The sequence below is a fragment of the Scomber japonicus genome, chromosome 18 (assembly GCF_027409825.1).
Source record: "Scomber japonicus isolate fScoJap1 chromosome 18, fScoJap1.pri, whole genome shotgun sequence".
Lineage (NCBI taxonomy): Eukaryota > Metazoa > Chordata > Actinopteri > Scombriformes > Scombridae > Scomber > Scomber japonicus.
In genome coordinates, this window is record NC_070595.1 from 21,281,820 (window position 1) to 21,309,818 (window position 27,999).

The 27,999-nt window shown below is 40.9% G+C and overlaps 2 protein-coding genes across 2 annotated transcripts; one reads left to right on the forward strand and one right to left on the reverse strand.

Moving 5' to 3' along the window:
* Positions 1 to 2,871: 2,871 nt before the first annotated feature.
* LOC128378229 (dedicator of cytokinesis protein 7-like) lies at positions 2,872 to 27,976 on the reverse strand. Its single transcript, XM_053337673.1, has 50 exons — positions 27,824 to 27,976; positions 25,687 to 25,774; positions 24,400 to 24,581; positions 24,114 to 24,182; positions 23,834 to 23,960; positions 23,154 to 23,366; positions 22,463 to 22,548; positions 22,285 to 22,351; positions 21,868 to 22,017; positions 21,565 to 21,645; positions 21,171 to 21,327; positions 20,889 to 21,019; positions 20,332 to 20,425; positions 20,048 to 20,210; positions 16,897 to 17,014; positions 15,500 to 15,570; positions 15,249 to 15,387; positions 15,031 to 15,132; positions 14,841 to 14,927; positions 14,174 to 14,405; positions 13,589 to 13,753; positions 13,289 to 13,461; positions 12,442 to 12,543; positions 11,967 to 12,053; positions 11,406 to 11,501; positions 11,105 to 11,245; positions 10,842 to 10,955; positions 10,569 to 10,739; positions 10,202 to 10,341; positions 9,853 to 10,022; positions 9,578 to 9,729; positions 9,080 to 9,262; positions 8,675 to 8,801; positions 8,406 to 8,490; positions 8,150 to 8,246; positions 7,887 to 8,021; positions 7,147 to 7,299; positions 6,824 to 6,982; positions 6,622 to 6,722; positions 6,329 to 6,521; positions 5,996 to 6,139; positions 5,737 to 5,868; positions 5,623 to 5,637; positions 4,938 to 5,063; positions 4,762 to 4,851; positions 4,430 to 4,666; positions 4,172 to 4,315; positions 3,909 to 4,015; positions 3,641 to 3,814; positions 2,872 to 2,984 (listed from the first exon to the last, which is right to left on the reverse strand). Exons 1-50 carry the CDS (start codon positions 27,871 to 27,873, stop codon positions 2,942 to 2,944), a joined length of 6,363 nt encoding a protein of 2,120 aa, XP_053193648.1. The 5' UTR covers positions 27,874 to 27,976; the 3' UTR covers positions 2,872 to 2,941.
* On the forward strand, positions 17,862 to 19,847 carry angptl8 (angiopoietin like 8). Its single transcript, XM_053337672.1, has 4 exons — positions 17,862 to 18,364; positions 18,875 to 19,024; positions 19,217 to 19,327; positions 19,413 to 19,847. Exons 1-4 carry the CDS (start codon positions 18,059 to 18,061, stop codon positions 19,428 to 19,430), a joined length of 585 nt encoding a protein of 194 aa, XP_053193647.1. The 5' UTR covers positions 17,862 to 18,058; the 3' UTR covers positions 19,431 to 19,847.
* Positions 27,977 to 27,999: the final 23 nt, after the last annotated feature.

Here is a 27,999-nt window from a genome sequence, read left to right on the forward strand (position 1 = left end):
TAAAGTAACAAGTAAGTAGCCAAGAGTAGGGCAGGTCAGGACTTTAACATCATAGAAAAAAAAGGTTTACAGTAGGTCCATCATCTTACATAGAGCTGCAAGAACTAGGGGATTAATCAAAGTTAGACAATGCAATTTCGATGGCAGAATCAATCAATCAATTTTTAAAGCAGAATATAAAATGAAGTTAAAACTGGTTTCAGCTCCTTAAATATGATGATTTGAGGCTTCTATTTGTCATATATGATAGTAAACTGAATATCTTTGGAGTTAGGGACTGTTGTTGATCAGATTAAAATAAAAGACTATCATATCTAATAAAGGAAGAACACCCACAAAACATGTCAGAAGTACCACCCAAATTTAGAAGTGAAGATTGTGAGTTAACCTAATATCCACAGTTTAATATACTGTAGTTATTTACATGCAGTTTTCCTGACACTGCAGTTCATTCTTTGGAGCAAAGCCATTTTAAAATCATGTTTCCACTAAGGTTGATAGTTGTATTTTTCTATTACTACAGCTGATATGTAATCCCTATTCTGAGATACTACATATTATATATAATAAACTTTAATAACACCAAACAAGAGATTGAGTCTTGATCTTGTTAACTGGACGACTTCCAGCTTTGCTCAGCTAAGCCATCTTAAGTTGATGTAAAATGCCTGATTATGAATGAGGGGTCTTTAGTTCTGGTAAATTAGACAAAACAGCAGTCTGTAATGTGGATCACCTACTGTCACAGAATATAAGAGTAATGGAGTAAATGAAGGCAAGGAAAGACATCTGGATGAAAAACAGATCTTTGCCTCGTCATTATAACTACATGACTTAAACTTTAGGGACGAGTGCAGGCCTGTGCAAATGTAGAAAGCCGTATGATTCAGCACAGGGATCAATGTATTAAGGTGTTCAATTAAGTGCTCTTGTACCCAAAGTGGAAACATTCAAATATTTTGAAAGATATGAAGACATTTTATACTTTATATCCTGATATATTCATGACTCCTTACCTCTGACATAAACTCCTAAACCTTATAATAAGACTTAAAATCCAACTTTGATAAAAGACATTCAGTAAAGATAGATGTGTCTGGGAAAGTGTTTTTTTCATTTGTCTACCCATTTTTAAACACTTTCTTTATCCTTAGTCTGAATTTGTCTGTGAAATATATTTATTTACACTTGGTTCTGTTTGTTTAAATATACAATAAAGAACTGATCATAAAATGTATTGTAAAAAACACATCTGCTTAAAATGAACTACCACAACAGAACAATATTAATAATTATTATAATGCAGATAAATATCAACCAAATGTAAGTCCTTTATGTAGTATTACAGCAGTCTAACATGAGACAGCACCATAAACAGTCACAAAATTAATTAAAGCTACGTTTAAATACAGTGTAAAACTAACTGTATAAAGTCATTATTGAAGAGTACAGACAAATCCCCTTTTATAGATTTTCAAATAACTGTTCCAACAAAACAGTGTAAATAATGTGACTGAAATGAGCATTTAGTCAACTCAAGGTTTTACAGTGTCTATTCTTTGGCTCTGTAGCCTCACAAATAAAAGCTGACCAGAAGTGTAGGAAGAGAAATTTAATAGAAGGCAGTAAAAAAAGGACAGTGTAAATAAATTAAAAAATCTTTATCTATGGTAAAAAAAAAACAAAAAACATTTTCCAGCCTTTTAAAATAACAAAAGCACAGATATTTTAGTCGCTACAGTGTTAACGTGCTGCAGTTTGTTTACAATAGTGCAATATAATAGATACAGTAGTTGGAAATGGCTACATAGACTATAAACTGTCCACAACTAGGGTGGTGCACACATATACAAGATATTTGGAGTGTTTTTTGACAGCAGTTCAAATAGAGTCACCACACAGACTGTTATCAGACTGTGCTGCAGGGTGATAGTAAATGTCACAGTTTCAACATATTTGTGTGGGTGAAGGAGATGGCCAGGCCGCAGGCAGCGCTTCTGTGATAAACATCTGACGTGACTGCAGTGCATTAGAAGAGAATTCACAGTTTAAAAAACACATTTAAACATCCTAACCGGCCTTTTAGCCCACCCACTAATGATGCTTTCGGTCCCAGCTGGACTCAAGACTGGGACCTGAGGTCTGAGCTTGGACAGAATCATCCCCACCTTCCTTCTACAATGAATTCCTATAATGAGAGATGGGCAGATAAATGTGACAACTTGAGGAAGAAGGAATGTTAGTTATTTGGCCTGCTGATAACAAAAGAAAACTCCCTGGGAATATTTAATAAGCATGCCTGGCGCTGGTTACTACCAGGCATAGTTTAGAAAAAAAAAGTCTTAAATTGAATAAGGCCACGAAACAAGATTAACAACCTGCAGCCTCTTCAAAAAGCAAACACTAAGGAAACAAAAGAAAAACAGAAAACACTCGAGAATGAATCCCGATCGGTTTGGATACAAAATGAGTTTGGCAGCTCTAGTCCTGTAAACCCCAAAGTTAAAACCAGTTCAAGCTCAGAGAGATTTACTTTGGGTTGTCAGTGATGAGACTACGTTTGAAAGCTCTGTATTAAATGCTGACAAGTCAGAGCTTTACTTCAAATGATGGTGTTTACAGTGCAGATAACCTTCCAGTATAAACAGCTGAGGGTTTTGTCCTATAGAGGTGTGAGAGTGGTGGTGACGGAGAGCAGGGGGGGGTGGTTCAGTAAAGAAAACAGGTGACAAGTGTGTGGTGGAAGTGGTGGGGGGGGCGGGATTATGGCATGACAGGGTGGCAGGCAGGGGGTTGGCTAGGTGGTGGTTGGGTGGGTAAAATAACGAGCTAAAGGAGGGAGAGGACGGTGGGTGTGTGCTTGTGACAGTTGCAGCGGGGGGGCTGGGGGGGGCATAGACAGGATGGGATGTTCTTCTGCGTTTTTCTCCCGTTTTCTGCTTCAGCAGTCTACTCTGCGGAGACTGGACCTACTGTAGGAGTTCCTGCGAAGGAAAGAAGGAGACCATAAAGAATATTTTACGTCACTTTATTTTATGAAATATGTATCCTAATATCTGCATAACCATTTGAAGAATAGTGAATGTAGTAAAGTTTACTGTTAAACTGTAAAATATCACGCCTCCATTACATATCTTGTGTTTGATAACCATATGTGAGCGATCATTGCAAGAAAAAAAGTGTGTTTATGTATTCTGCATATATAAGATTATCGGCTTATATATCGATATCAGATATTTTACTCCCTAATATCAGTATCGGCCCCAAAATTCAAGTATTGGTCAGGCTCTACACAGTATCACTGACAGGTGCTGTTGACTGCAGCTCTGTTTTTGATTATAAACCAGCAGTCCACAGACTCTCACATGCAAAAACAGAGCTGATGCCAAAAGCAGATGAAAATTAAAAAAACATGTGGTGATACTTTCCATCTTCAAACAGGAACTGCACCGATTTCCTTTTGTTAATTAATGTTGGATTGCTGTAACGTGACAGGATGAAATAGTACGTACAATATGATACAGTTTGGTATTATGTTGCTCTTCTACTTGAGTGAAGGTTTGATGGGGTTAGAGAAGCAGCATGAGCTTATTTAGTGTGTCTGTGCGTAGGAGCGTGTGTCTTATGTCTCTCAAGTTACCGTTGTGTTTGCGTAGTCTGAGCTGGCAGTGTTCTGTATAACTGTGGGATCTTGCGGTTGATGAGAGGACCCAGAGCTTCTTTAAGTTTATTGTAGTTCCTCTCCAGCTCTCTGTGGTACTCCTTCTGATCTGGCCCAATCAGAGCTTTATTCTTCCTCAGGGCATCCTCACACCTGCGCGGAAAGAGCAGAGTAGACACAGGGAGTCAGCATTTGTTTTTATTAGTTACACAGCTGTCTGCATGTGGGACATGGAGTGTGTCATCACCTCTTAGTGAAGTCTTTAAAGCACAGGCGCAGTTTGTTGTGATGGCGAAACAGCTTTGGGTCATCAGGAATGTCGGAGAGAAAGACCTGCGCCACCTCAAGGGGGCCCTGTGAGGGGGAGGAAGTGTTACATATCTGCTAAAGAATGTCTGTCACTACTTAAAGCAACGACCCACACTTTACATCTTATTCAGATGGGGTTTATATTCCCGGATGATATGGGTTAAACTCCCTTATCATTATTAGTATGTATCTAAGAAGTACCTGGTTGACAGTGGTGCCCACACAACCCTGCAGCACCATCTGCAGCATCTTAGCGTCTGCAGGGTCTTGGGTTGTGGCGAAGGCGAGCTCCTGCGTCTTCTTCTGCATGTCCTCAATGGCCACCTCCATGGGGACAAGAATGTTCTGAAGAACCAAAAAACAACCGTATGAGTTCACTTCACATTGTTTCTTCTTTTTTTCCCCCATTCATACATCAGTATAGCCACCGACGAGAATCCCTCCTGGGCAGATACCCACCTCCTCCTTGTGGATAACATTGATCCGTGTCTTGATGTAAGGGAAGGCGTGAGATGTTGTCAGGATGGATTTGCGTTTGTACTGCTCGTGCAGGTCACCGTGGGCACGGCCATCCAGAGTGAAAGGAGTACAGTACATGAATGTGCGCAGGTTGTAGTTCTTGTCAAAGTAGGTGATTCTTTCCTTTAGCTCGTATGTGTCGAAGAAAGGCTCAACGTAGGTGATCTGGAGGTAGGCCTGAAACAAACACACTTCAGTTATACCCCGACGATGACGATGTCTGCAGTGTTTTTTTTAAATTAGTCACATGTCCTGTAAACATATCTTGTTACCTTGTTGGGATCCATTTTGTTTTTGTCTACTGGGTTGGAGTCCTTGATAATTTCTACCACATCATCCCCAAACCTCTCTGAGTAAAACTCCTGCGAACCAAAGACAGTCATCTTTAGAAACTTTTCTCATAAATCACCAATGACATGTGTATTAGTAACACTAGTAGTTAACATGCCTCAAGTCTGTGGGAGATCTCGGCTAATTTGGTGATTGATGGCTCCTTGTAAACGAACTCTTGTTCATCCAGGTCTCCGAACCGACAGCCGTAGAAACCCACCCGGAAGTAGGTCCCAAACATTCTCTAAACACTGAAAGGGTGTTTAAAACATCAGACAATTAAAAAGTATACTGGTTGAACACATTACATTTACAAACACACATATAAGATAGTTCAAGTATCAATTTACTCTATTAAAAACTACATTCATGGAGTTTGTGGACACATTATTTGACTGATTTGAGATTTTACACCCAGTCACTTATTTTTTTCAGACATTGCTACTCAGCCCCATTTCATTTTCAAGCATCAGAATAGATGTGAAGTCTGAAATGACTGTTCTCCTGTTACTGAATAATGATGACAGAAAAACATCTGAGTGGGACACAGGGAAAAGCTATATTTAGACTGACAAGTAATTGCACCACAGTAGCAAGGCGGCAAATAGGAATAAAAAGTCTTTTGTAACAGTGGCTCAACTCAACTGTGTCAAATGGTGAAAGCAACTTGTGTGTCACTCACCAGTAATTTCCACAGCAGGGAAGAAGAGATCAAGCAACGGAAAAGAGAGAAAACATTGTCAATACAAAATACAATTAATCGATGACTGAAATATACTGAATATGACAAAATAAGTTGTTACCTCCCATCCTGAACTCTGAAGAAGAACGGAAAAAAAGCACATGAGACAGAATCCAGGATAAAGTTTATTTTCTCTTCAAGACAAATAATTGCTGGTGATTTTAAATCAACTTACTTGGTTGTAGACTTTGTTGAAGGCTTCCTGCAGCTTCCCATGGACGGTAGCCAGCTTTTTGAAGTCTCTGTTAGCTTCATGGATGGGCAGGAGGATCTTGTACACTTCATTTATGGCCTCGTACATGGCAGCCTGGAGTTACAGCGCAATGGAAAGCCAGTTCTATCACTTCATACTCTTGCAGACATATTAATGATGTAACCTTGTGCTGTGTTAACATGCAGTCTGTCACCGTGTGGTCGGAGAATGTGAGTCGTACCATGTTAAAAGAGGCAGCTGCTTGCTCCAGGAGGCCCACTAGGCCAGACTCGCTGAAGTACTTCCCAGCACAAATGCCTTCCTCCTCTGGAGACAGGACGTCATCGGATACTGCTGACTCCTCTAACACGTTGGATGAAATATTCTGCAGGAAAAAATGGAAAAGTAAAAAAAACAAAAAAACAACACAAAAAAATATTAATTTCAATGTTTCATTAATAGTGGGCCTAAATCTTTGTGCTCCAGTTTTTGCGACAACCTCCTATACATGTGTCATCCTGCCTACTTGTGTTGTTTATAAGAAGAATGAGTCATTTAAACAGTATTCACTGACCTGGAATGTGACACAACCAATTGGGAGGTAGCGGCAATCCTCCAGCATGTTGAGGTATTCTGCCACCAGTGCGGCGCTGTGGACCAGACAGTGGGCAGCTTCAGCATGGTTCCCTCGCTCCGAGTGTTTCCCTGCCATGTTTTGAAGCCACGTCAGACGTAGGTCCGGGGAGTTCTGATAGCCCTTTGCAATCCTTGAAAACGAGAGAAAGTAATGTTATTGTGGATATCAGTGGTTTCCAAATGTGAAGCTATTTTTTTATATGCCAGCCTTAATGATGTGCACCACAGTACCTGTACATTAGGTCAATGAGCATCTCTGGATCCTGCTGATGCTCTTTCATCTTCACAGTGTCAGTAAGAATCATGTGCAGGTTGAACACCAGATCCTGGACCTGCAATTTTTAAAGATACAACACAGCCCGTCAGTTTAAGTTTTAATTGCTCCAGATCTGGATCTGGATGCTGAACAGGCAGTGTGATGGTTGTAACATACCTGCTCTGGGAAGGGTGTGTCACGCAGCTCCAGATCTTCTTCAGCATACGTCAGGATTGTCTTGAGTGACCGACGAAGATGATCCTCATTGAAGTTCTGTGACGTTCCCACCAGTGAGGACAGTGACATGGTGACCTGCATCTTGACTCGTGCAAAGTTCTGGTCCGAGTGCAGAAATAAGACATTGTGACTCACGACATTATGATAGCATCTATTCCACAAAAGTCTTGTACATGTTAATATATTTCTGTTTTCATGATATGTCTTTAATAAGATCTCAAAACTCATTTTACCTACAGCGCACAAACAGTGTTTCAACTTACATTTCCAATCTCAAAGTTTTGCCTCATGAGCAGATAAAGAGAGGCGGAGGCGTGACTTCTGACAGAGCCAACGCTACTGCTGCAGTGACGCAGGAGACGCAGGCACAAGTCGGCACAAAGCTCTGTATCCTCTTCAAACAGCATCTCTGGGAACTTCACACAAAAACACATTCTTTCACTTTATATACAAGACGTTGGGTATGATTTACTTTGTGTTTCTTTAATATTCAAGTGTTTTTTTTGGCACAATGATAAAAAGCAAGATGAATAGTCAAGAACTAAATTATTTTGTTCATGCTTGTGCTTGTATCATTGTTTATTCTGATTTTCCCTAATAAGTGCAAAAGGGAGCTGGAGGATCAAAGTAGTGGGTGTGGGGTGGGGTTCTTGGGACAATATTTCAAGTTACATTAAAATTAGATTGTAGCAAAAGAGTCCAGAAGCTGACAACTTTTAAACTTCAATGAACAATAAGAAATATCCTCCCTTTATCCCACACAGACATAAAAGTGAATCCTTGTTTTATTAATGAAGCAGCTAAGTCTGTTTTTGACCCCTGTCCCCAAAAGTTAAATCCCCCCAGCAGGGACCTTTTGGAGGGTAAAACAATCATCCTGGAACTTCACTTAGACCTCGATCTCTCCAGTACAAATGCAGGCAGAGGAAAATAGTTCCTCAAAAAGTTCTTAGTCCCTGTAGAATGTTCTTGCAGTGGAAATGTGGCCATATACTATATGTACCTTGAAGACTAAAGCCCTTTGTGTAGTGAAGCAGTGCTGCAGGAAGAGGGCACTCTGGTTGCCTGCCATGCTGTGGAGAAGCACTCTCAGCACCCCGCCTAACACACTTTCCTTCAGCTCTGATGCCACCACAGTCTGAAAGAGGACAGAGGCGCAACAAATTACACAGAGGAAATTCTACATAAAACAGAAAGTACTACTGTATGTGTATTGTATACAAATGGTGTCACATTTAGCACGATGATATTATTCCATCATTTTACCTTGACTACAATCTCCAGTGTGTCCAGTACTATCAGAGAGGCCTCTGTAGCTAAGTTTCCATCCACCACAGACTCCTGCTCCATCTCAGCCTTAGTCCTGGTTAGAGGTGTTATTTAAAAATAATCAATACCATGTATGTTATTATTATATACCAAATCATGTTTACAATTTAAATTTTAATACAGAAATCTGTTAGTAACTTTCTTTTATTACAGGCAAACATCAGGTTAGATGTATATTTAAGAATATACATACTTATCCACTCTGTCCGTATTTTGCCTCCAGTGAGAGACGTTTTTTCTCCACCTAACGTTCTCCTGGCTGCCATAGGGACTCCTTTCTGGAAATGTAAACAAAGTACAATTTCCATAAACACGGACATATTAACACCTCAGTGACACACACACACACACACACACACACACACACACACACACACACACACACACACACACACACACACACACACACACACACACACACACACACACACACACACACAACCGTGCTCTTGTGTTTCTGACCTCTGCAGCGACGGACCATCTCCTGACGCGCTCCAATGGTGCCCAGTATGGCCTCCTCTAGACGAGCTTTCATGTCCTGAGACTTTTTAAACGTCAGGCTGTTGATCCTCTCCAGAGTCTTCTTCCCCTACGACCACCAACCATCACATGGCAGAGTCAAATAAAACAAAAGTCAATAAAACACATAGTAAACACTGCAATAAAGAGGAAACTCAAAACATAAACAAACTGATTGGTAATATTTCCTTTGGAAGCAAAACAAAACAAAACACTGAGCTGCTCTATCAAGACAAAACTTTCTTGGAACAACTATTGGACTATCTGTAATAATGTACTGTAGCTTGTGCAATTTCAGTATCTAAAAATTGGATTGACAGTGACAGTGTCAGCGTCTAGTTATTGTACCTTGTATTCAAAGCAGGAGACACAGAGATGCAGCAGATCCAGCAGGCGGTTGATTTGCAGTATAGACAAATCAGACACCCAGCGCTCCAGGAGAGCTGCATCTGCATTCTTCAGCACCCACAGGAAACACACCAGCAGAGTCCTGCTGCACTCAGCAGACAGAGAGCTGGATTGGCGCCCAGCCTGGTAAGGACAAACATATAAACTCAGTGCCCGTATTTTAAACCTGCTTCAGAATAGCACAAAATGGCTGTTTACAGTGAGTTATAAAGAAAATGGAGAGAGCCACCTACAGGCAAAGATGAGGAGTTGTACTTTAAAAAAGAACATAAGAAAAAATGTAAATGCTTTTTGAACAAGTGTTTGTGTGCAGTTAGAGAAAGGCCAGAGTGATCGTCTGTCAAACAGAGGCAGCAGCCTCCCACACATGGGCCGATCTGTGACCTGTCAGTCTGTAGGGCCCGGGGGAACGATCTGACCCCTGCCGCTATCACTCACCACTGTGGGCAGAGCAAATGGGTTGGCTTTGGCATGCGGCAAAGGGGAGCCAGCGATCGCCATGGCAACAGACTGACTGATAGTGTTGCTGCCGTCTGGGTCAGCATCGTCAGCGTGGGCTGAGGCATGGCGGACCCGAGCAGGCGAGGAGTCTGCAACGAAATAAGAAAAGCATTCTCAGGTGCAGTAGTACTGAAAATGAAACTTGAGAATCTGGAGGAGGCAGATAGCTGTAACAGTATTAGTGGGTAGCATGTATTGTATGTTCCTCTGACCAGAGAAGTCGTGGAGCTGATGCAAGGTCTCCATGACGATGGAGACAAGGGGCAGGTAGAGCTGAGCGATGTGGGCTCTGACCTGAGGGTCACTGTAGCGAGGGTCTGCATCGTGGCTGCATAGCAGGGAGTGAACGGAACTAATGGCCTTTTTATGAAGGAAGAAAACCCTGTGGTAAAAAAAAAAACAAACAACATAAAACTACATCAATGATTTTGGTAGTGCACACATATACAGTACTTAATGCTATATTATACTTTAATTTTCAGAATTAAATCTCTGATCATCCCTATGGGAGGACTGAATGCAACTGAATGACTCTCATATAGACAGCTAATAATAGCCTACCCTTCGCCTTCAGGATCAAGGATCAGAGAGAGTTCTGTAAGCAGCAGGCCAGATAGGAAGTGCTGCTGTCGAAAAGGGACGGAGAGCTCAAACATGGTGGCCACACCCTGGTCTTGGACCATACTGGAAAATGCTGAACTCTATGTATCCAACAACAAATACAAGAGTGAGGATGAGCAGTAGGAAAGCATATTGAGGTAACACATTGAACCAAATTACATTTTAGGTGTTTATCTGATGATTTTTTCCAGAATGGCTAAAAAATACAGCAAAACAAACCTAACCTAATCATGAAATAACACAGCAGTACACTAGTTGAACACAGCAATATACTTTTTGAAACACATTTTCCAGCCTGCTCCAGTACCTGTGAGGTGGTTGAGGAGGTGGAAGGGGAGGGGGAAGCTGGAGGGCTGAGAGTGGAGCAGGGTAGGTTGAGGATAACGTAGTGCTCGTGGCTGCAGACAATACGGGTGAAGTCCATCCTCAGGGCATTCAGTGAGCTGGGATTCTGTGCTGTGTGGAGCTTGTTGGAAATCTGTTTAACACATAAGTTTGTTGTTAGAGACAGTCAAAGAGATATGACAATATGTGTGGGTGCAATGGGATTAAAGGAGAATGGGGAGGGTGCAATAGGCACCTGTTTGTAGTAGGAGCGGATGAGGTTGAACACAAAGCCCCGGTCCATGAGGGACAGCAGGTCATTCAGGAAGAAGGCCAGACTGCTATTTAACCTCTCCACAAGCTCCACATCCTGAGAGAGAGATCCATTCATTAAGAGAGAGAGAGAGAGAGAGATGGATTTGACTAGATAAAAGGAATGTGTGATATCAAAAGGAAAGCAAAGTATAGCTTAGCTGCCTTTCATCAGTTTAGTTCTTGTGCTGTAGTTCTGTGGGCTACCTTGTGATATCGGCTGGCAACGTCTGCACTGATGGCACACACAAGTGCAGCAATGTCGTCCACAAAGCGGTCTGGGTAACGCTGGCGCCTGGGAATGTCCAATTTTGAGGTCAGGAACAAGTGATGGGCCATGCTCTTTGTCTGGAGGAAAGGGAAAATAGTCACTTTGTGAAAATATTACCTTTCCTGCTATAATTACAAATGCCATTCTGTGTGTTTTGTGGCTTGATTTTGCAGTACTCTCCTTATACCATTCAGAATGTGGTTTAAAAGTAATATAAATTTAGAAATGTATACTGACCATAAGCTGGAAGAAAAACCAAGCCTGCTGCAGTGCTGCTTCTCTCACTGTGCTGGTGCTGACTACCCACTGTAACGCCAGCTCCTCGTGGAGCAGCTAGACACGAACCAACACAGAACAAGCTTTAGCTCACATGAGAAAACAATCACAGTAAAGTGGTTTGTGTTTGATTTGTTAAAGAGCAAGATTTGAACTGTGGTTTGTACTGATACATACTTATTCAGGCAGGTTAAACTAATTGAAATAAAATCAGCTTTATTCAAATAAATTACCATAAGCTAACAAATTCAAATAAAAACAAATTTAGCACATTTAATCATTACCTTTTGCACCGATTTAATCAGGAAATCTTCAGACAAACCCAGTAATTGACTCTTTTAATGTTAGTATATAAAGACATAAATTTTCACGATAACTTCCAGACGGACACAATTGTTAAAATGATGATAATGATGATGATGAATGGCACTAAACGCTGATGAATGTTAGGACATCAAAATATGTTATTTTGTTAAAGTGGAAGAGAGTTCTACAGTTTGCTATAGTAGATGCCAGTTTTACCTTCTTGGCAATCTGCCTTGTGGGAACTGAAAACAAGGCCACGCTGTCCAGAAAGGCAGACATGCGATTGCAGCTGCGGTCGTTTGCCTGACACGGAGTGATGGTGAGGTGAACACACAGAGATGAGGACAAAGTGATGTGAGAATGGATGAATGGAAATGGATGGGTGGCCACAGAACCCTCTATGAACTCTGATGAGTGCAATGGTGGTGAGGAGCCCCAGGCAGAGATTATGTCACTCAAACACAACAGATATGCTCTGTTAAGCAGCAGTGAGAGGCTGAATTGTGAAAATTTACAAAGTTTTAGTTCTTAGTGGAGAAGTATGATAGGTAGGACTCGGCTAGCAGAATGAGATGCGGAAAGGACACAGATGCAACCCCTGAGAAATGACGTGGGGAATGACCGATAGGAGGTGATGGAGGTGGAGGTAGTGAGGAGGTGAAGGTAAGGAGGAGGAGGAGGGATTTGGCACCTGCTTGAGCTCACAGCTGGAGTTGGGGTTCCGGCGTAGCACAGATCTGGAGCCCCCAGGGGCATAAGCAGAATTTACCCAGGAGTGGGAACGGTCAATGCCCTGCCACAAGCCACCGCAAACACACACAAACACACACACGCACACACAGTGTAGCAAGAGGCAAAGGTACAGTGAGTAGAGGAAGGGTAATTACCATAAGGGAGACAACTGGGGGGAAAAGGGCATGTAGAGTATAGAAAACTGAAACTGGAACCAGGAAAGAAAGCAGGAGAGGGGAAACCAAAGGAAAGGCTGGAGGTACTGTATGAAACACAAGAGACAGAGAAAGAGGCACAAAGCGTAACTGCATCACTGACATAAACGGCATCATTAACTGTTGGCACATAGTTCTCAGTCAACTCAGATTATTGAATCTGCTGAGAAGAGATCGGTAAAGCAGGGTGACATTATCATTACAACAAAATAACATGGGAATATGGCACCAGTGGAAGCATGAAATTCATTAAAAGACAGACTTAATCATTTTTCACTGCTGTTTCTTTTCATGAGTAGGGAAGCGAATAACTTATGACAACATGGTGATTCATTATTTAAACATTACCCTTTTCATGGCAGACAAAATAAAATAGAAGACATTTTGCAAATAAAATAAAAGTGCAAATCCAATAATTTATGCATATGATCTGGAGCCAGTAAACTGGTGCAGATCTCACATAAAACTGCATAATTTCAAGAACTCTTAAACTAAATGTATATTTAATCACTTTAAAAGCCTTTCCAGAAGTTGCACACACACTAACTTCACCTCTGACAAATAACATTTAGAAAGACAGGTACAACTCACTTTGCTCCCTATAATCCTTTGCACCTCTTCATCAGGGGAAACTGGTGTGCTGGCCAGGTCGGGGTTCGAGTTGCTGATGCTCTTGGAGCGAGACAGGTGCAGGCTGCTTGGACGGGCTGTTGCCCTCGATAAGGTGGCGTATTGCATCGGCATCTCATAGGACTGAGTGCCTGCTACTCATGGAGATGAAGGGAACAGTCATGTTATTTGGGTGATATTCGCAAATCAACAGTCATGTGTGCAACAGGCTCTCTTTCTGCTTCTCAGATGTAAGCTGTACAGTTCAGTCTGATAACTCACCTGATGGGGGCATCGCTGGCTCGGCAGTGGGCAGGCGGAAGCAGTAATGGATATAGGATGCCAGCAAGTTGTTCCGACCGTGCTGATCCTGGTTCCCCTCCAGGTTCTTGTGAATCTGGTTTACCAATAAAGCCATAGCTTCAAAGGCAGCCCGGCCTAGGTTCACTGTAGATAAATTAAGAATAAGAGGGACATGAGGCAGAACTTGAAACTACATCTATAGAATAAATGATACAGGATTGTGGACACAATTTTTTAAGTGAGATTATTTATGCTTCAGAAATAAATTGTAATGTTTGGCCATATCAAAACATTAAGTTTGATGTATTTAATGAAAGGTACTATATACTGGTGCTTAGAATGTCTGATGTTCTCCCTTGAAAAAATCATTTTGATGTAAGATCCACAAAGTACATAAAAACAGTTTTGTTGGTCAAGAATTATTATATTATGAGTAATCATAATCAAATCAAAATCAAATCAAAATCTAATTAAATTAGTATTTTAGCCTTGTTCCCAGAGGTGCTCTTTAAATCTATAGCACTAAAACTGTTGTAAGACAGCTGTCCTACAGAGCATGCTCACCAATTTGACCCGCGATCACCGGTGGGTAGACGATGAGCTGAATAAGTTTGTTGAGCAGCTGATGCAGAAACCTGACACAGGTATCCAGCAGAGCCCCTCTTAGTGCCGCCATACTAGCCTTCAGCTCTCCCTCCATGTTTGCCTCAGTAATGATGACATCTTTCAAGCGGAAGGGGAAAGAGTACTCCTCCAGGACATAGACTAAAGTGAAGAACTTATCCAGGTGGGGATCCTAGAAGTACAACCACAATCAATATCATATATACCACTTGAACTGGGTGAATTTTCATTTTGCAGCAAGAGTTTTTAATACGTTTGAAATTCTAGAGACTTTTACCACAGAATCTGGCATTTCTGTGATTTTCCAAATGTTACGTGTTATTAAATTACATGCGCATACTTCTCACATTATATGTACTGCAAAGATATAGAAATGTTATAAATGAGTACATGGTGATGGTGTATGTATAAATACCTCTTGGTTGTCTGTATCTAATTTGTTGGAAACATAAATTTAAGTGCACATAGATGAAATGTATGTAGTACTTGTCCTTGATTTCCAGACCTCCTGCAGTATCACTAACTAAGTTTTAAAAGGGCTTTTACAGATAAGGAGAAAAAAACAAGAAAAAGCAGAAACTTTGGTATCAAAAGAATATTTGTGTACCTGTGTGTGAACTGAGGAGGCCGCCGTCACCTCGACATTGAAAACTCCTTTGTGATTATCCACCCACTTCATGCCTGGAAGCTGAACCTGCCACAGTGACATTCAACTCATTTAACATTCAGTCACATCACAAAGAAGTAGGTGATGGCAGGCAAACTGATATTCAAACATTCTCTTTAAATACACTCACGTCAGGGGTGAGTACAGAATAGCTGGGTGGAGGCTTTTCCACAGAGACAGGCAAACTGAAGGGGCCAGTGCGTAGTCGGCCGTGCTGCATTAGAGGGATCCACTGCAAGTAGAGACACATGATTTTTTTCCCATGGCAAGACAACAGAAGGAGCTCTCAAACAAGTCAGCATGTGGGTGGAAGTATTAAATCTGGGCCAGCTGAAGGAGTTTACTCACTGTGTAGCCCACAGGGGTCTCCAGAGGAGTGTTCTGTTTGGGCTGGCAGCTGATGTGGTAAAAGGTAAACAGCAGATGGTGGTTATCTGTTAGATTGGCAGGAATCTTCATCTTCATCTCCTCGTAGAACTCAGGGGACCTAAAGGGCGAGAGTTAAACGCAATGCTGAAGGAAGACGCTCAGAAAGAAGACAAGTTGGATGGACTTTAGTGGAGGGTCAACAGTGAGGGGTGCAAAGGATTGAGTCTCACTTGTTATGGTAGATGACAGGTGTCACTGCCTCCTTCATGAACTCTGCACAACTAGACTTCCCAAAGATGACCTGGTCAAAATGACAGTAAAAACAGTTTACCATGAACAACAGAGGGCAATGTTTTCACAGAATCACTTGACTTCACTGCAGTGTTGTCAATCATTGAAAGAATTTCCCTGTCAGTATGTTTTCAGCTCTATACACAAAACTTCATTGTGTGTTGATAACTTTTGAACCATGCTACTAAATATCTGATTTTAGACTTTGTGCGAAGACAACAATCAACATTAACCAACGAAAAATGCAACCACTGATCTTCTTATCAAATCTAAATTTTCTGGGAAGCAAACCAGGAAATATATAAGATTGGTAACATTCAGGTAGATGAAATGGATTAATAAATGTAAAGGATTACTCCATCAAACACTGGCTACCTTTAGGCTTAAAGCCCCTTAAATGCAAATCCATGCTTGGCTCTTAATTATGTAATTTGGGATCTGACGTGCATATAGTAAAGAATATGAGAGCATAGCCTCACATCACATTTCTATGTAAAGTGAACTATGAAAGTCTCTCTCCTTTCTCTTGTTACTGGGCTGCAGTTAGACGTGGCTAAGCAAGGATATTAATTATGTAATAAATGTCTGCCCGATCATATTTAGGAGAAAGATAACTGATATGGCTTTCACCAAACTGACTCCACAACACTTCCAATCGTGTCCCCAATGGGAAAACAGTGCACTGCCATTTTCGTTGCTTTTAGCAAGATTGAGAATTCGAATAAGCCTGACATTGTTTAAAAGCTGCTGTGTTAAGCTAACTAGCAAACTGGGGTATGCCATCCAAATCTGTATTAATTACAAAGATGATAAGTAGCTCAAAAGTGTAGCATAGGAAAGCTAATGCTAACCATTTCATGTAAGTGACTGCAATAAGACCACAATGCCCATGCAGTGCATTTAGCTGTATTTGTGAGATATTCTGTCTGAGTATGTGGTTGACAAATGAGACATGGATTATGTTGTAGAAGAGGTCTGAGACTTTCTTTGGACGTTCTAACATTTTTTTACTGCACTGATTCATCGCCATGGAGCAAACTACTTATTTTACCAGCAACCTTCAAAGTCTACAGCGGCTTAGTGTTTGATACTAAAATAAAATTTTCTGTGGGAAATCATTTCAAGCAAGTAGACAGTAAACAAAACTAAAGTTATAAAACTAATTTTACGAGACCTTCCTCGATCCAACTGTACTGCTCAAAAACTGTGCTGCCTTGAAGAAGTTCACTCTAGCACGAAGACGTATAGTATTTCACTGCCTCAAGCTGTTCTTTGTGACTGGAATTACATTTTCCTGAGAACATCAGTCACTTGATTATGGTTGGCTGTGACTCACCGGCAAAGCTTGACTGGGGTCCTCTCCGGCCATGAACTGAACCTTCACAGCAATGTTTCTCACAGACCCCTGGCGGCTGCTGAAGTTCAGGCTTTGCGGGTAAACATAGAGCAAGTTCCTGGGAGGCAAAATGATACACAGAGTAGAGTGAGAAACAGGGAAAGATGAACATGACAAGGAAAGATGACAAGGACAGAATAAAAAAAACAGCAAAGACATTAAGGACTTAAGGGGTTTTAAGTCTTCTTACGAGGTTTGTTTAGTCTATAGACCACAGCGACAAGTGGATTGCCTATTTTAGGATTTATTTCACATAACAGAGAGGAGCTTTCAAACCTTACTTGGTTGTAAATTGCACTTAAATGACCAATTTCTTTTTTTTAAACATTTCTCAGCAATATCACACATCATCTGTATGGAGACAAATTCATTTTAACAACAAACAAAATCATAACATACAGTATACTGATACCCCCAAAAAAAAAAAAAAAAAAGTTTTGTGTGTTCATGTGGGAAGAGTATGACCCAACAGTGGAATTTGCATGGTGAAAGTCACCTTAACTCCGTTCCAAGCTAAACACTGGAGGTTACTTTTGTGCTTATTTTGAAACAGCTGATTTTTTATCTGCTTGCCAAGAGGCAACGACTCGGCACATGACCACTTACATGTTTTAAACAATAAGTAACATTTATTATGCACCTTCACATACTGCTCATTGAAAACCATACATTATTTTCACCAAACACGAGAGTGCTCCATACATGTTGTTATGTATTTCACATGTGTTTGTGACCTACATGACAAAATGGGTCCCTCAGGGTTTAAATTTCAAGGCAAGGTCAGTGAGACTAAGGCCACCAACAAGACCTTAGATCGAACCACAGTTGAGTTAATGTTTTACCACGTACACCTCCAATATAAGGCTCGCCAACCACCCTCCACATTCATCATCCTGTGTGCTCTGATGAAAACATCTGCACCGCAGTGACAGACAAGTACACATTTTACAGCAATCTTTTTAAAGTTGTGAGAAAAGATAGCTTTGATTTTACACTGGACAGTCATTCTCCTGACTAGACTGTATTGCTTGAGAAGAAATCACAGGCTTTTGATCTCTTCAGTCAAACAGAAGACTAGACAACAGCGACAAGTATTATCACAATGATCTGGGGCTTGTTGCTCCTTTGTGTGGCTGGGGCGTTCAGAGCAATCCATGCAGTCCCACTCAGGAAGACCAGTAAGATAGAAGTCAAGGCTGCACCACAGGAAGAAGTGAACGTGCTCATGTTTGGTGTCATTCAGTTCAGCGAGTCTCTGAACTACGCTTTTGAAAACACTGAGGCAAAGATAGATAAACTCAGCAAGACTGTGACGACCCGTGAGGGTGCTCTGCAGCAGCTGGAGAAGCAGACTGAGGAGGCTGTTGAGGTGGAGAAGCAGATGAAGGAAGTGATACAGTTGCTACAGGTAAGAAGATACAAGAAATATGTAAACAACGGATTTTATGCGTGCCGTTGAATGGTTGTGCTATTTCAAGAGAGATAACAGAAAATTCAAACTGCAGGTTGAAAGGCACAACATGCTGGAACAGAAAAAGTATCAAAAATCCTCATCAAACTGAGCTTCTTTGTTTATCGGCTATATGGGAAAAAAAGAGCTGAACAGACATAACAAAACAGCTCTTTGCTGATTTACAAAAATGTTAAACAACACAATCTTTCTATACTATGTCTCTTATGCAACTATTCTGTGTTTGGGCGCCTCATTTTTCTTCCTCTGAAATATCCACAATCCTCACATGATTCTTCAATTGATTTTGCTGATGTATATGGATAAATCTAACTCTTTTATCTAAAGATAAAAGAGCGAGAGTGCCATTAGAAAGCTGCATGTCACACTGTGGGGCAGGCAGCTGCCAGCTGCACTGTGAACGTTGGTGGGGGAAGACGATAATATGGACAGATGCTCTTTTGACAGGCCCAGATGGTCAACCAACAGGCTCAGACGATGATGACTAAAGACTGGCTAGCCCGCATGGAGCAGGAAGAGGTGGAGCTGAAGACAAAAGTGAAGAGGATGGAAACATATATAAACAACGCGTTCCCCAGCAGCATCAAAGAGCTGCAGGTAACACAAAGCCCAAATCAGATACAGATAGAACAACTTTTACTTCAAAGTCTATCACTTCATTCACTGTCACGACAGCCAGCTAGCGTTTTCATTTGATTGATGCAAAGACAGCTTCACAAATGCATACACTGGGCCATTACATAACAACAAGAATTAAAAAGGTTCACTTGTACTTTTTCATCTTTTTAGGAGAAAGCAGAGGAGCACTCCAGCGTTCTGAAAATTTTACAGCATTTCACAGAATTCCAAAAACAGAATATTGAGACAAATGATGAAAAGCTCTCAACACTGCAGAAGATGGTAAGTCACTTGTTCAAAACATGTGGGTGGACTATTTTTTGTTGTTGCTGTTCAGTAGATTAACCATATTATTTCTGTCTTCCAGAGTGACGACATGTCATAGCTGTTAAATGTCACCACTGAGGTCTCCCAGTCTACACTGAATGAAGTCCATCTACATCTCAGCACTGTACCTTCTCTGCACTCCCCTCCAAATCGGCTTTATATGCTATATATCTGCAGTATACCTATAACAGAAACTATGTTTGCTAGTTCACTTATGATTATGTTGCAGTTCTCATTTATTTCTCGTGCAAAATGTTTTATGTATCATTTGTTTGTGTTGACCTTGATGTACTTTGTAAACATTATTTTAACAAGAACCATTTAAATTAAAGTTTTTTAATAATCAAATATCCTATTTTATCATCACACATTTTGTGTTAGTTGTAAATACATATACAGAAAAAACTCAACTTAAAATTCTGTTTTTGTATTTTACAAGACATGGATACCAATAAAAATGTGTTTATATTTGAAATAGAGAACCTGTTGTCCTCTTTGCTTGAAACTACTGACTGTCTGACAATAAAGACAGAAAAAAAGAACCAAACAAATACAGTGAAACATAGATGCAGTAAAGGAGTAAGTGTACATTTGTTGTATAGGTCGACTTAGAGTGTGTACATATACATATATATATATATATATATATATATATATATATATATCTACCCTCACCTGTAAGTTGTGTGCGGTGTGTATACGTAGCGAGCAGGGAACTCCAGCACATCTTTGGTGGGTCGAACACGCAGGTCAGGGTACGGCTTCACATGAAGCAGCTCCGGTGACAGACAGTAATGAGGTGAGTCCGGGGCTGGAGAGATGTCAATCTTTAACTGGGCTGAGGGACAAAATACATTACAGAAGAAAGACTTCAATTGTGAATCACAAAACACCCAAAAACACATGAATTCAAACAATATCACATAAAGATATTGACTTTGTGAGCGCACGAAGCTCACCTGTGACAGGTCTCAGTCTGCGGAGAACAGAGGACGGTCTGCGCATATCAGCCAGAAACTTGTAGAGATCCTCATCACTCAGTCTGTCCCCCTCCTTTATGACACAAGCAGGAAAGCACAGTTTGTAAGGGGGTTACAAAAATGTCATTACAGAATAAGGTTACTGCTGTCACAACTGAACTACACACAGTAATCACAGAACACACAGCATAATGTCTTGTGCACATTTCTTTTTGGGAAAACTGCATATTTTATCACTCAGATCAACTACAAAATATATTTGACTGCACAATCAATGCTGGAAAAAAAACTAAAACAGAACATATATTCCCTGAAGTTGTATAGTTTACTTTTATCTTTATGGTAAATGGCTTACTGGTGACCGATTCTGTGTGTTACTATATTATATTATCATTAAATCATTTGCTGCCAGTGGGTGTCTAACCAGCTTCACTGGCGAAATTATGAGTAATTTGGCCATTTTACATCACACATCACGGAAAGGAAAACTTGACTACAATATGATTCATAAGCAATACCCTGAGTAAGCGTCTGACCTGTTTGAAGAAGTTGGTGACCGTCAACGTTGCCGGACGGAAAGTGGCAAAGTTGCACATGTCATCCCCAACACTCATTCGCTCAAACCCCTTTTTCTTCCTCTCATTCCACGTTCCATGGCCTTTTCGCTCTGGCAGAGTATAAGCATATATTAATAAAAGAGGTATGTGCATGTGTGTTGTATGTGATATTATGCATGTTACATATGACATGTGACATGTCTGTGTACATGCACGTGAGACAGTGTGGGAAAATGAGGACATGGGTAGAGTCAGCAGTACCAGAGTCAGAATCAGGATCTGACCGATCGAGTCCTCCCACACTGCTGACTATGTTGAGAAGGTGAATGGCCGTCCAGGCAAAAGGCATGCGGTAATGGCCAAGACGACAGCACGACTGCTCTGCCTGCATGCGCAGTTTCTCCAGCTTCTCCTTGTGCTGCAGCAGGACAAGAGTGGACAATATATGATAAAACAAAATTAAAAGACACAGAAAGGCTTAAAATAATCTACAGGGGCCAACAAAGTGGACATGCCAAAAATGATAGCAAGCATTGCAGCCATCCAGACAGAATTGAGTAATTCCTGTGACTAGACAGTAAAAGTGTCCCACGTGCATACTGGCTGCTGGCCATGAGCATTGCAACAGCTTTACACACATTTCTGGATCCATTACCTTAGATGAATCTGATTCTTTCATGACCATGTAGGGTTCACAGCATTCTCCAATGTCCCCTTGTTGAAGGACTTTCTCCAGCTGGAAGAGGGACACACCGTTATTAACACATTAAGGCACTATGTCAATCACATTTAATATTTGAATTTCATTTCCAGAGTGTATGCAGAGTAATAATAGAGTGCAAATGTAATTTTAAGTACATCATAACATGCTGAATAAAAGGGAAAATTAGCTTCTGTATGAGCAAATAAGAAATCTTAGACTCTCAACATTAGGTCAGATTGTTTTGATTCTCAGTACCTTAATGACCAAGAAGATATCGGCAGAGGGGTATGTGATGGAGAAAATGGCAGACCGGGCTAGTGTGGAAATGGCTACGTGAGGAGTGTGGGGTTTGAGCAGTCCTTTCATCTGATCCGAGTTCAGGTCAAAGTAGAAATTCTCAGATATCTGTTGGAGACAAGATCATGATAAGCAGGAAACAGTGAAGGGAGGGGAAGGAAAGATGATAATGGAAATGCACGTCAAAGGATTTTAATTCAGTTTTGACTCAATGATCTAAACCGCAAGATCACTTAGACCATTTTGAGACAGTGGAAATTCAATTAGTCAAGCGTGAGCTCAGCATTACGTATGTCGTTTAACAGAATAAAAGTCACTGAAGTAATGTAATTGCACCAAATAAAAAATGATCTACTTTAATTTTTTTTTTTTTACCTTTTTCTTTTCTTTGACATCATACAGGGCAAGTGTTCCAAATATTGGTTCAATTTCTATTTCAAACCTGAAAAACATACAAAATAAAGTTTAAAAATGAGCGGAAAGTTTCTTGGGTTTTTCTAATAATAATAGTAGAAATACAAATGTCAGCTGTTATACTCCAAATGTCGCTCACTTCAGAGACAAACATTTCACCATGATCCTCTGGCCACAGTGTTCCTTAGGTACTTCAGGGGCAGAGCATCTCTCTACCGCTTCATCCTGCCACAAAGAAAACAAAGTCATGTACAAAACACACACACACCCATACAACATTTACACACTGTCATGGCAACGTAGCAGCACACAGAGCAATGATGTGTACACAGATATAAAGAAGGATGGAGAGAGAAGGGGCGAACATAGAGGAAAGAAAAGCAAACAGTTTCCTGGAAGTGGCTGAGTCTCCATAAATAATGGACATTCACTTCATGAGAACATTCAATAATGTTTCTCCGAGCTGAACAAATGGCAACTACATCTACTATTATTTCCACCAGAGTGTTCTGCTGGTGGTGGTTTTAAGCAGTGATCTCTGAGGTCACGTTGCAATCAGTCTCCTTTTCTTTTGACTTTCTGTTGATGACATTTGGGTTTCTGAAATGTGCTCTCTTTGCTTTTTCAGCCAGAATGGTTATTACTGCAAATGCTAACCACTAAGTTGTTCTTTAACCACTGTTTCTTCTAAATGCATCACCGCCTGTGTGATTTCCCCAACAGATGCACAGGGTGTGTATTGTTCAAATCAAAAACCATGTATTATCTGAGAAAGTCACAGGTTATTTACATTTATATAACAAGATACAGGCAGGGCTACTGATACAAACCTCATCAGGGGGAGGGTAGAGGCCCAGCAGGTCACTGTGGCGGCCCTGCAGGCGTGCCTCAGTATTGCGGCGGTCCATGTCCTCTGCAGCTGTGCGTTCCAGCACAGATGGCAGGAGAACATCTGGGGAGGAGTTCTTCAGGTCAAAGATACTGGAGGCCCAGCTACCCCGCGGGGTCTCATCAATGGAGACTGACCGCCGCTTTGCGTCATCCTGAACCACACAACAGTGAGACACAGAAGTGAGATCATGTGTTTTTTTCCCCCTTCCAGGCAAGTATGTCACCTCTGAGTGCTCCCTGCAGATGTTTTTGAATTTAAGGAGAACAATAACCTGCAGATCCCATTACCTTATTACCATTACTCATTTGATATGATTCATATGGAGAATGAGTAATGGATAGTGAGAAGGTATGACCATTATCTATTACACATTCTCTATATGATCAACTCTCTGAGCAGAATACAACAGCTGCAAGCAGAGTACTGCCTTCCCCTCATGATGAGGAATATGCCTTTTTGGCTGGCTATTCTCTCCAGTTCTATGTGCTGGTATTAAATAACCCCAACCTTTCTATTCTTGGCAACACTGCATGTACAGTAGATCAATAAAATTTGTTTAATTAACCTAAAATGACTGAATGGTCACTCAGTTTTTAAGATAACGAGCCCTTGAGTTACCTGATCATCCTGGCGCTCAGCAGCAGCAGCCTCATCCAGTTCAAAGGTCTGTTTGACAAGCCCTCGCTGCCTCTCCCTCTGGCTCTCAGAGTTCTGAGGGGTGTATGTGGTGCTGTAGCGCTGATACCTACAAGGGGAAAAAAGAACAAGTTATCCCAGTAATAATGTAATTGTCAATCACATGAACACTGAACAGGGAAAAGAGCTGCACATTATTAGAAAATAGATGAAACATGTACTGTAGGTTAATTCAACTGGTGCCACAACTGACAGCACTTACTTTCTTTGAATGACAAGCCAGTCATCTGTGTAGACCGCCAAGGCATCTCTCACTCTGGGATCCAGTGCACTACATAAGAAAACACATTAATAATTGAGCAAAGCGTGCCTTTAATATTTATGTTCATTCAGTGTCACATAAAGAGAAGCTTTGTTCTTGTCTCTAGTGAAGTTTGTCCTCCACTACAGTAATATTAATCCTCTCTGTATGCGGTACTGTAAAGACCACAGTAAGATGTGTGTTTTACAGTATGACGGCTGTGTTGGCCATTAGCAGCTGGACTTACTCCTCCTCCTCCTCAGGCAGTGGGGGCTCCAGTGTAGTACACTCTTTGTCCAGCTGGAGGAGCTCCAGGTCATCCTGAGGAAACTCTGTGAGCTGTCTGAGGGGGCCAGGCTCCACCCCAGGAGCATGACTGCTCACATACTCCTCGAAGTCCACTGGCTCAACTACCTCCGTCAGAGGCAACTGTCAATCGACATAACACTATCATGTAGCAATAACTTAGACATTAACATAATAACAGATCTTCATCTGATCAGTAGGACCAGCAGGACTCACAAGGTGCAGAAGAGAGTTGACAGCAAGCCTATAGGATAGACCAACATGGGACTTCTGATATTAATACAATGATCATAAATACAGAATGTGGATGTAAATAAAACATAGGTATTTATGTCAACACTACTTCTACTTATTTTACAACCTTGGGAATTTACATACGCATCAAATTGTTTCTGTTAAGTTAAAATTGAGACAATTATTACTAAACTCATAGTACCACAAAATGTTATCACTTAACAGCACTGGCATATATATTTGTTTACAAAATACAAAAGAATAGGATTAGTGTTGCCCTTCAATGATGTGTTCAGCAATAGATTTCATTTTCAGTTCTCAGTTTTTGAAGACTTGTTTACTTTCTTTTCATTGTGTTATAGCCAAAAACAAAAATTGGGATAATTCTAGATACATTTGTGTCTACATTTCAGCAAACTGCTTTTTTGAGCATGAATACAGCCACACCAGCGTCTAATACAACTCAAACATTAATATAAAATATGTTTTTTCAGATTATCCCATCAATATTAACATAAAACCCATTTCAGTTCATCTCCTTTGCCCTTATGGAGCACATCTAGACAATGAATAAATCATCTCTACTCCACAAACTATGTCTGGTTTCTTGAGGTTTCTGGATCACAGCTCACAGAATATTTTTACATTTCTGCTTGATTCATTAAAAACGTTGCCGTTGTCCTTGTACCGTGAAAAAATATGCTTTCCAAAACACAGCATATTACATAACTAGCCTTTTTCTGTTTTGTGTGAGCATCCATGCAGAAACTTTGCCTTGCTGTCAAACAACACAGGTGAATAAGAGCAGGTAGAGTATATCATGTTTCAAAACCACCTTGTTTCACACTTACTGTCTGCACTAAATAAAGCTACAGTTATCCTCTTTCTTTGACATCTAAACTTAAATACAAGTTACACCCAGCTACTCTCACTAACTCTCAGTCTCAAATCTCCTCACTTAAATCTGCAGCTAGTTAAACACAGGGTGACTCACAGGGTGGTGCAATCCTCCTCTTTTCTTGGAAAGTTGAGGAGAGCCATAGTCTCTAGACACTTGTTTTCTGACCTCAGCAGCAACAGTCCTGAGTACGAGAAAAATACAAAATGGAGTTAGACATGGGAAAAGAGAACAATTGCTAAATTAATCCAAGACAAGACAAGACAATTATATGAGAAGTAATTATAAAAATGATGTTAATGGAGAAGATGTGTGATGTTCATGATAGAGAAAATATAACGTAGGTTTCTTTGATTTGTGTTGATGTACCAAACTATGATTGTGTTTGAATGCTCCACTAAAGTACTGATCCCAGAACTAAAACCCCTGCAAAAGATTCTACATCAACCTCGCAGTTTCAGAGACATGTCCTACATGACCTGAAAGTCTCCGTATCAGAGTTTTCAGCTATTGATGCTAGTAGCAATTCTGAAGGCCAACAGCTGTTCTGAATAGAGACTCAAGCAGAACTCACAAAGAGGTGGCGAGTGGGCTCAAGGGAGCAGGCACCGAGCCAGAGCTCTGTCCATGGCCTTTATGGACTAACGGCAAATGTGGGGCTTAAAGAGAGACAAAGCCGGGAAAAACAATCCTATGACAGAGACAGCAAGCAGCTGCTCCTCAACAACCACAAAATGTCTGTTTCTTTCATATACACAGCTGCAAAGGCTTCAACGTTTCCCAATCTGTGGGCCTCATGATTACATAGCAATGGTTCAGACGGTCATTCCATCAATACAAAAGGCAGAGAACAAGATCTAAGACCTCTACTCGCAACTCCGAGATGTAGCTAAGGTGTTTTACCTTCCTGACGATGACATGACCTTCTTGGAAATCAGCCTTTTTTGCATGTTTAACTTTTATGAGCCAAGACTATATCCTCAAAAGACGTGGAAACAGTTCCTGCAGTTCTGCACACCTCCATTTAAAACAGGAAAAAGGAAAGCTATCGACTGCAAGAGCAATAGCCAGAACACCCCTTCCCACCCTTTCCTGCATCCGGCACTAAACAATGGTCTGGGTTCCCACTAAGGAGAGGATAGACGGGACTTGGGGAATGCAGTAGCAGACCGTTTAATGAAGCTAATACTTCTTCTGGTTATTGATTATTAGCAGGCATATTAACAAAGTAAACCCTTTTAAAAGTCAACCACGTTATGATTTCAGCAAAGTTTTCACTGAAATGTCACAAAATCCACATGTAGGTCATTGATAAGAAACTGTCATCCTGTTTGTTTTCTCACAGGCTCCTAGAGGAGTGATCTGGAGTTGCAAGGCTAAGCTGTGTCATGACACACACACACACACACACACACACACACACACACACACACACACACACACACACACACACACACACACAATTTAATTAAGCATGAAGATAAGGTGATGGTGATTTACTGCAGTGTACAGCAACAGGTAAAGCCCTAAATCAAAAGCCAGATATGCCCCCTCTATTTTTATCAGGAGTTATATTGCAGAAACAGCTTCATAGTAAATACTCTCACAGAAACACACACCACACCAGTGTTGTCAAAGCATGTTATGCCATGAGCCAAATGACAGATAGTGACATGCAGTAATGATATCACCTGGACCAGTGTTTACTCAGCATAACGAGAACTACCTGATTTTTAGCTCATACGAGCACTTAATATAGAGAAGGAGAACCAGTTCATAACAAGTGTAAACAGGCAAGTTAATAATGGTGCTAGGCGTTCACAAGACAAAAAGAACAAATCATCTTAATATCACCATTTTTTGATTTTGGTTCTGAAGCATTTTGATCGGTATCAGCTTAATACATTTTAGCACAATGACATATCACAGCAGTGGATTAACTAGCTTGACACTAAAGTAGCCCAATCATTGTTGACTATGCCCTTTCGAGGATTACAAATACACTAAAAAACACATGCTACTAAACTCTTCAAAGTGTCAGATACCGTCAATGAGAGCGCAAACTGCTTTCATGTATCTTTATTTTACTCCCAACAAGGAACAGTCGTGATTATATCGGGTTATAGTAAGCGAAACCTTGCAAAAAAAAACCCTAGCATACAGGCTATATGTGGCGGCTGTCCAGCAGGTCACTCTCACGCACTCCTGTCGCTGTTAAACAATAACTTCTCACCGGTTGATTTTATGAGCAAACGCCCTCCTTTCGCTCGCTGTAGATGACATTATTCGTCCCCATGTACCAAAAAAAGAAACTCCTCGAAGTCAAAAAAGCTGTAATAACTACTCCCTCCCTCCCTCCTTCCTCTTGTGTGTGTGTGCCTTTGGTTTTCTGTCCCGTCTTGCTGTGTT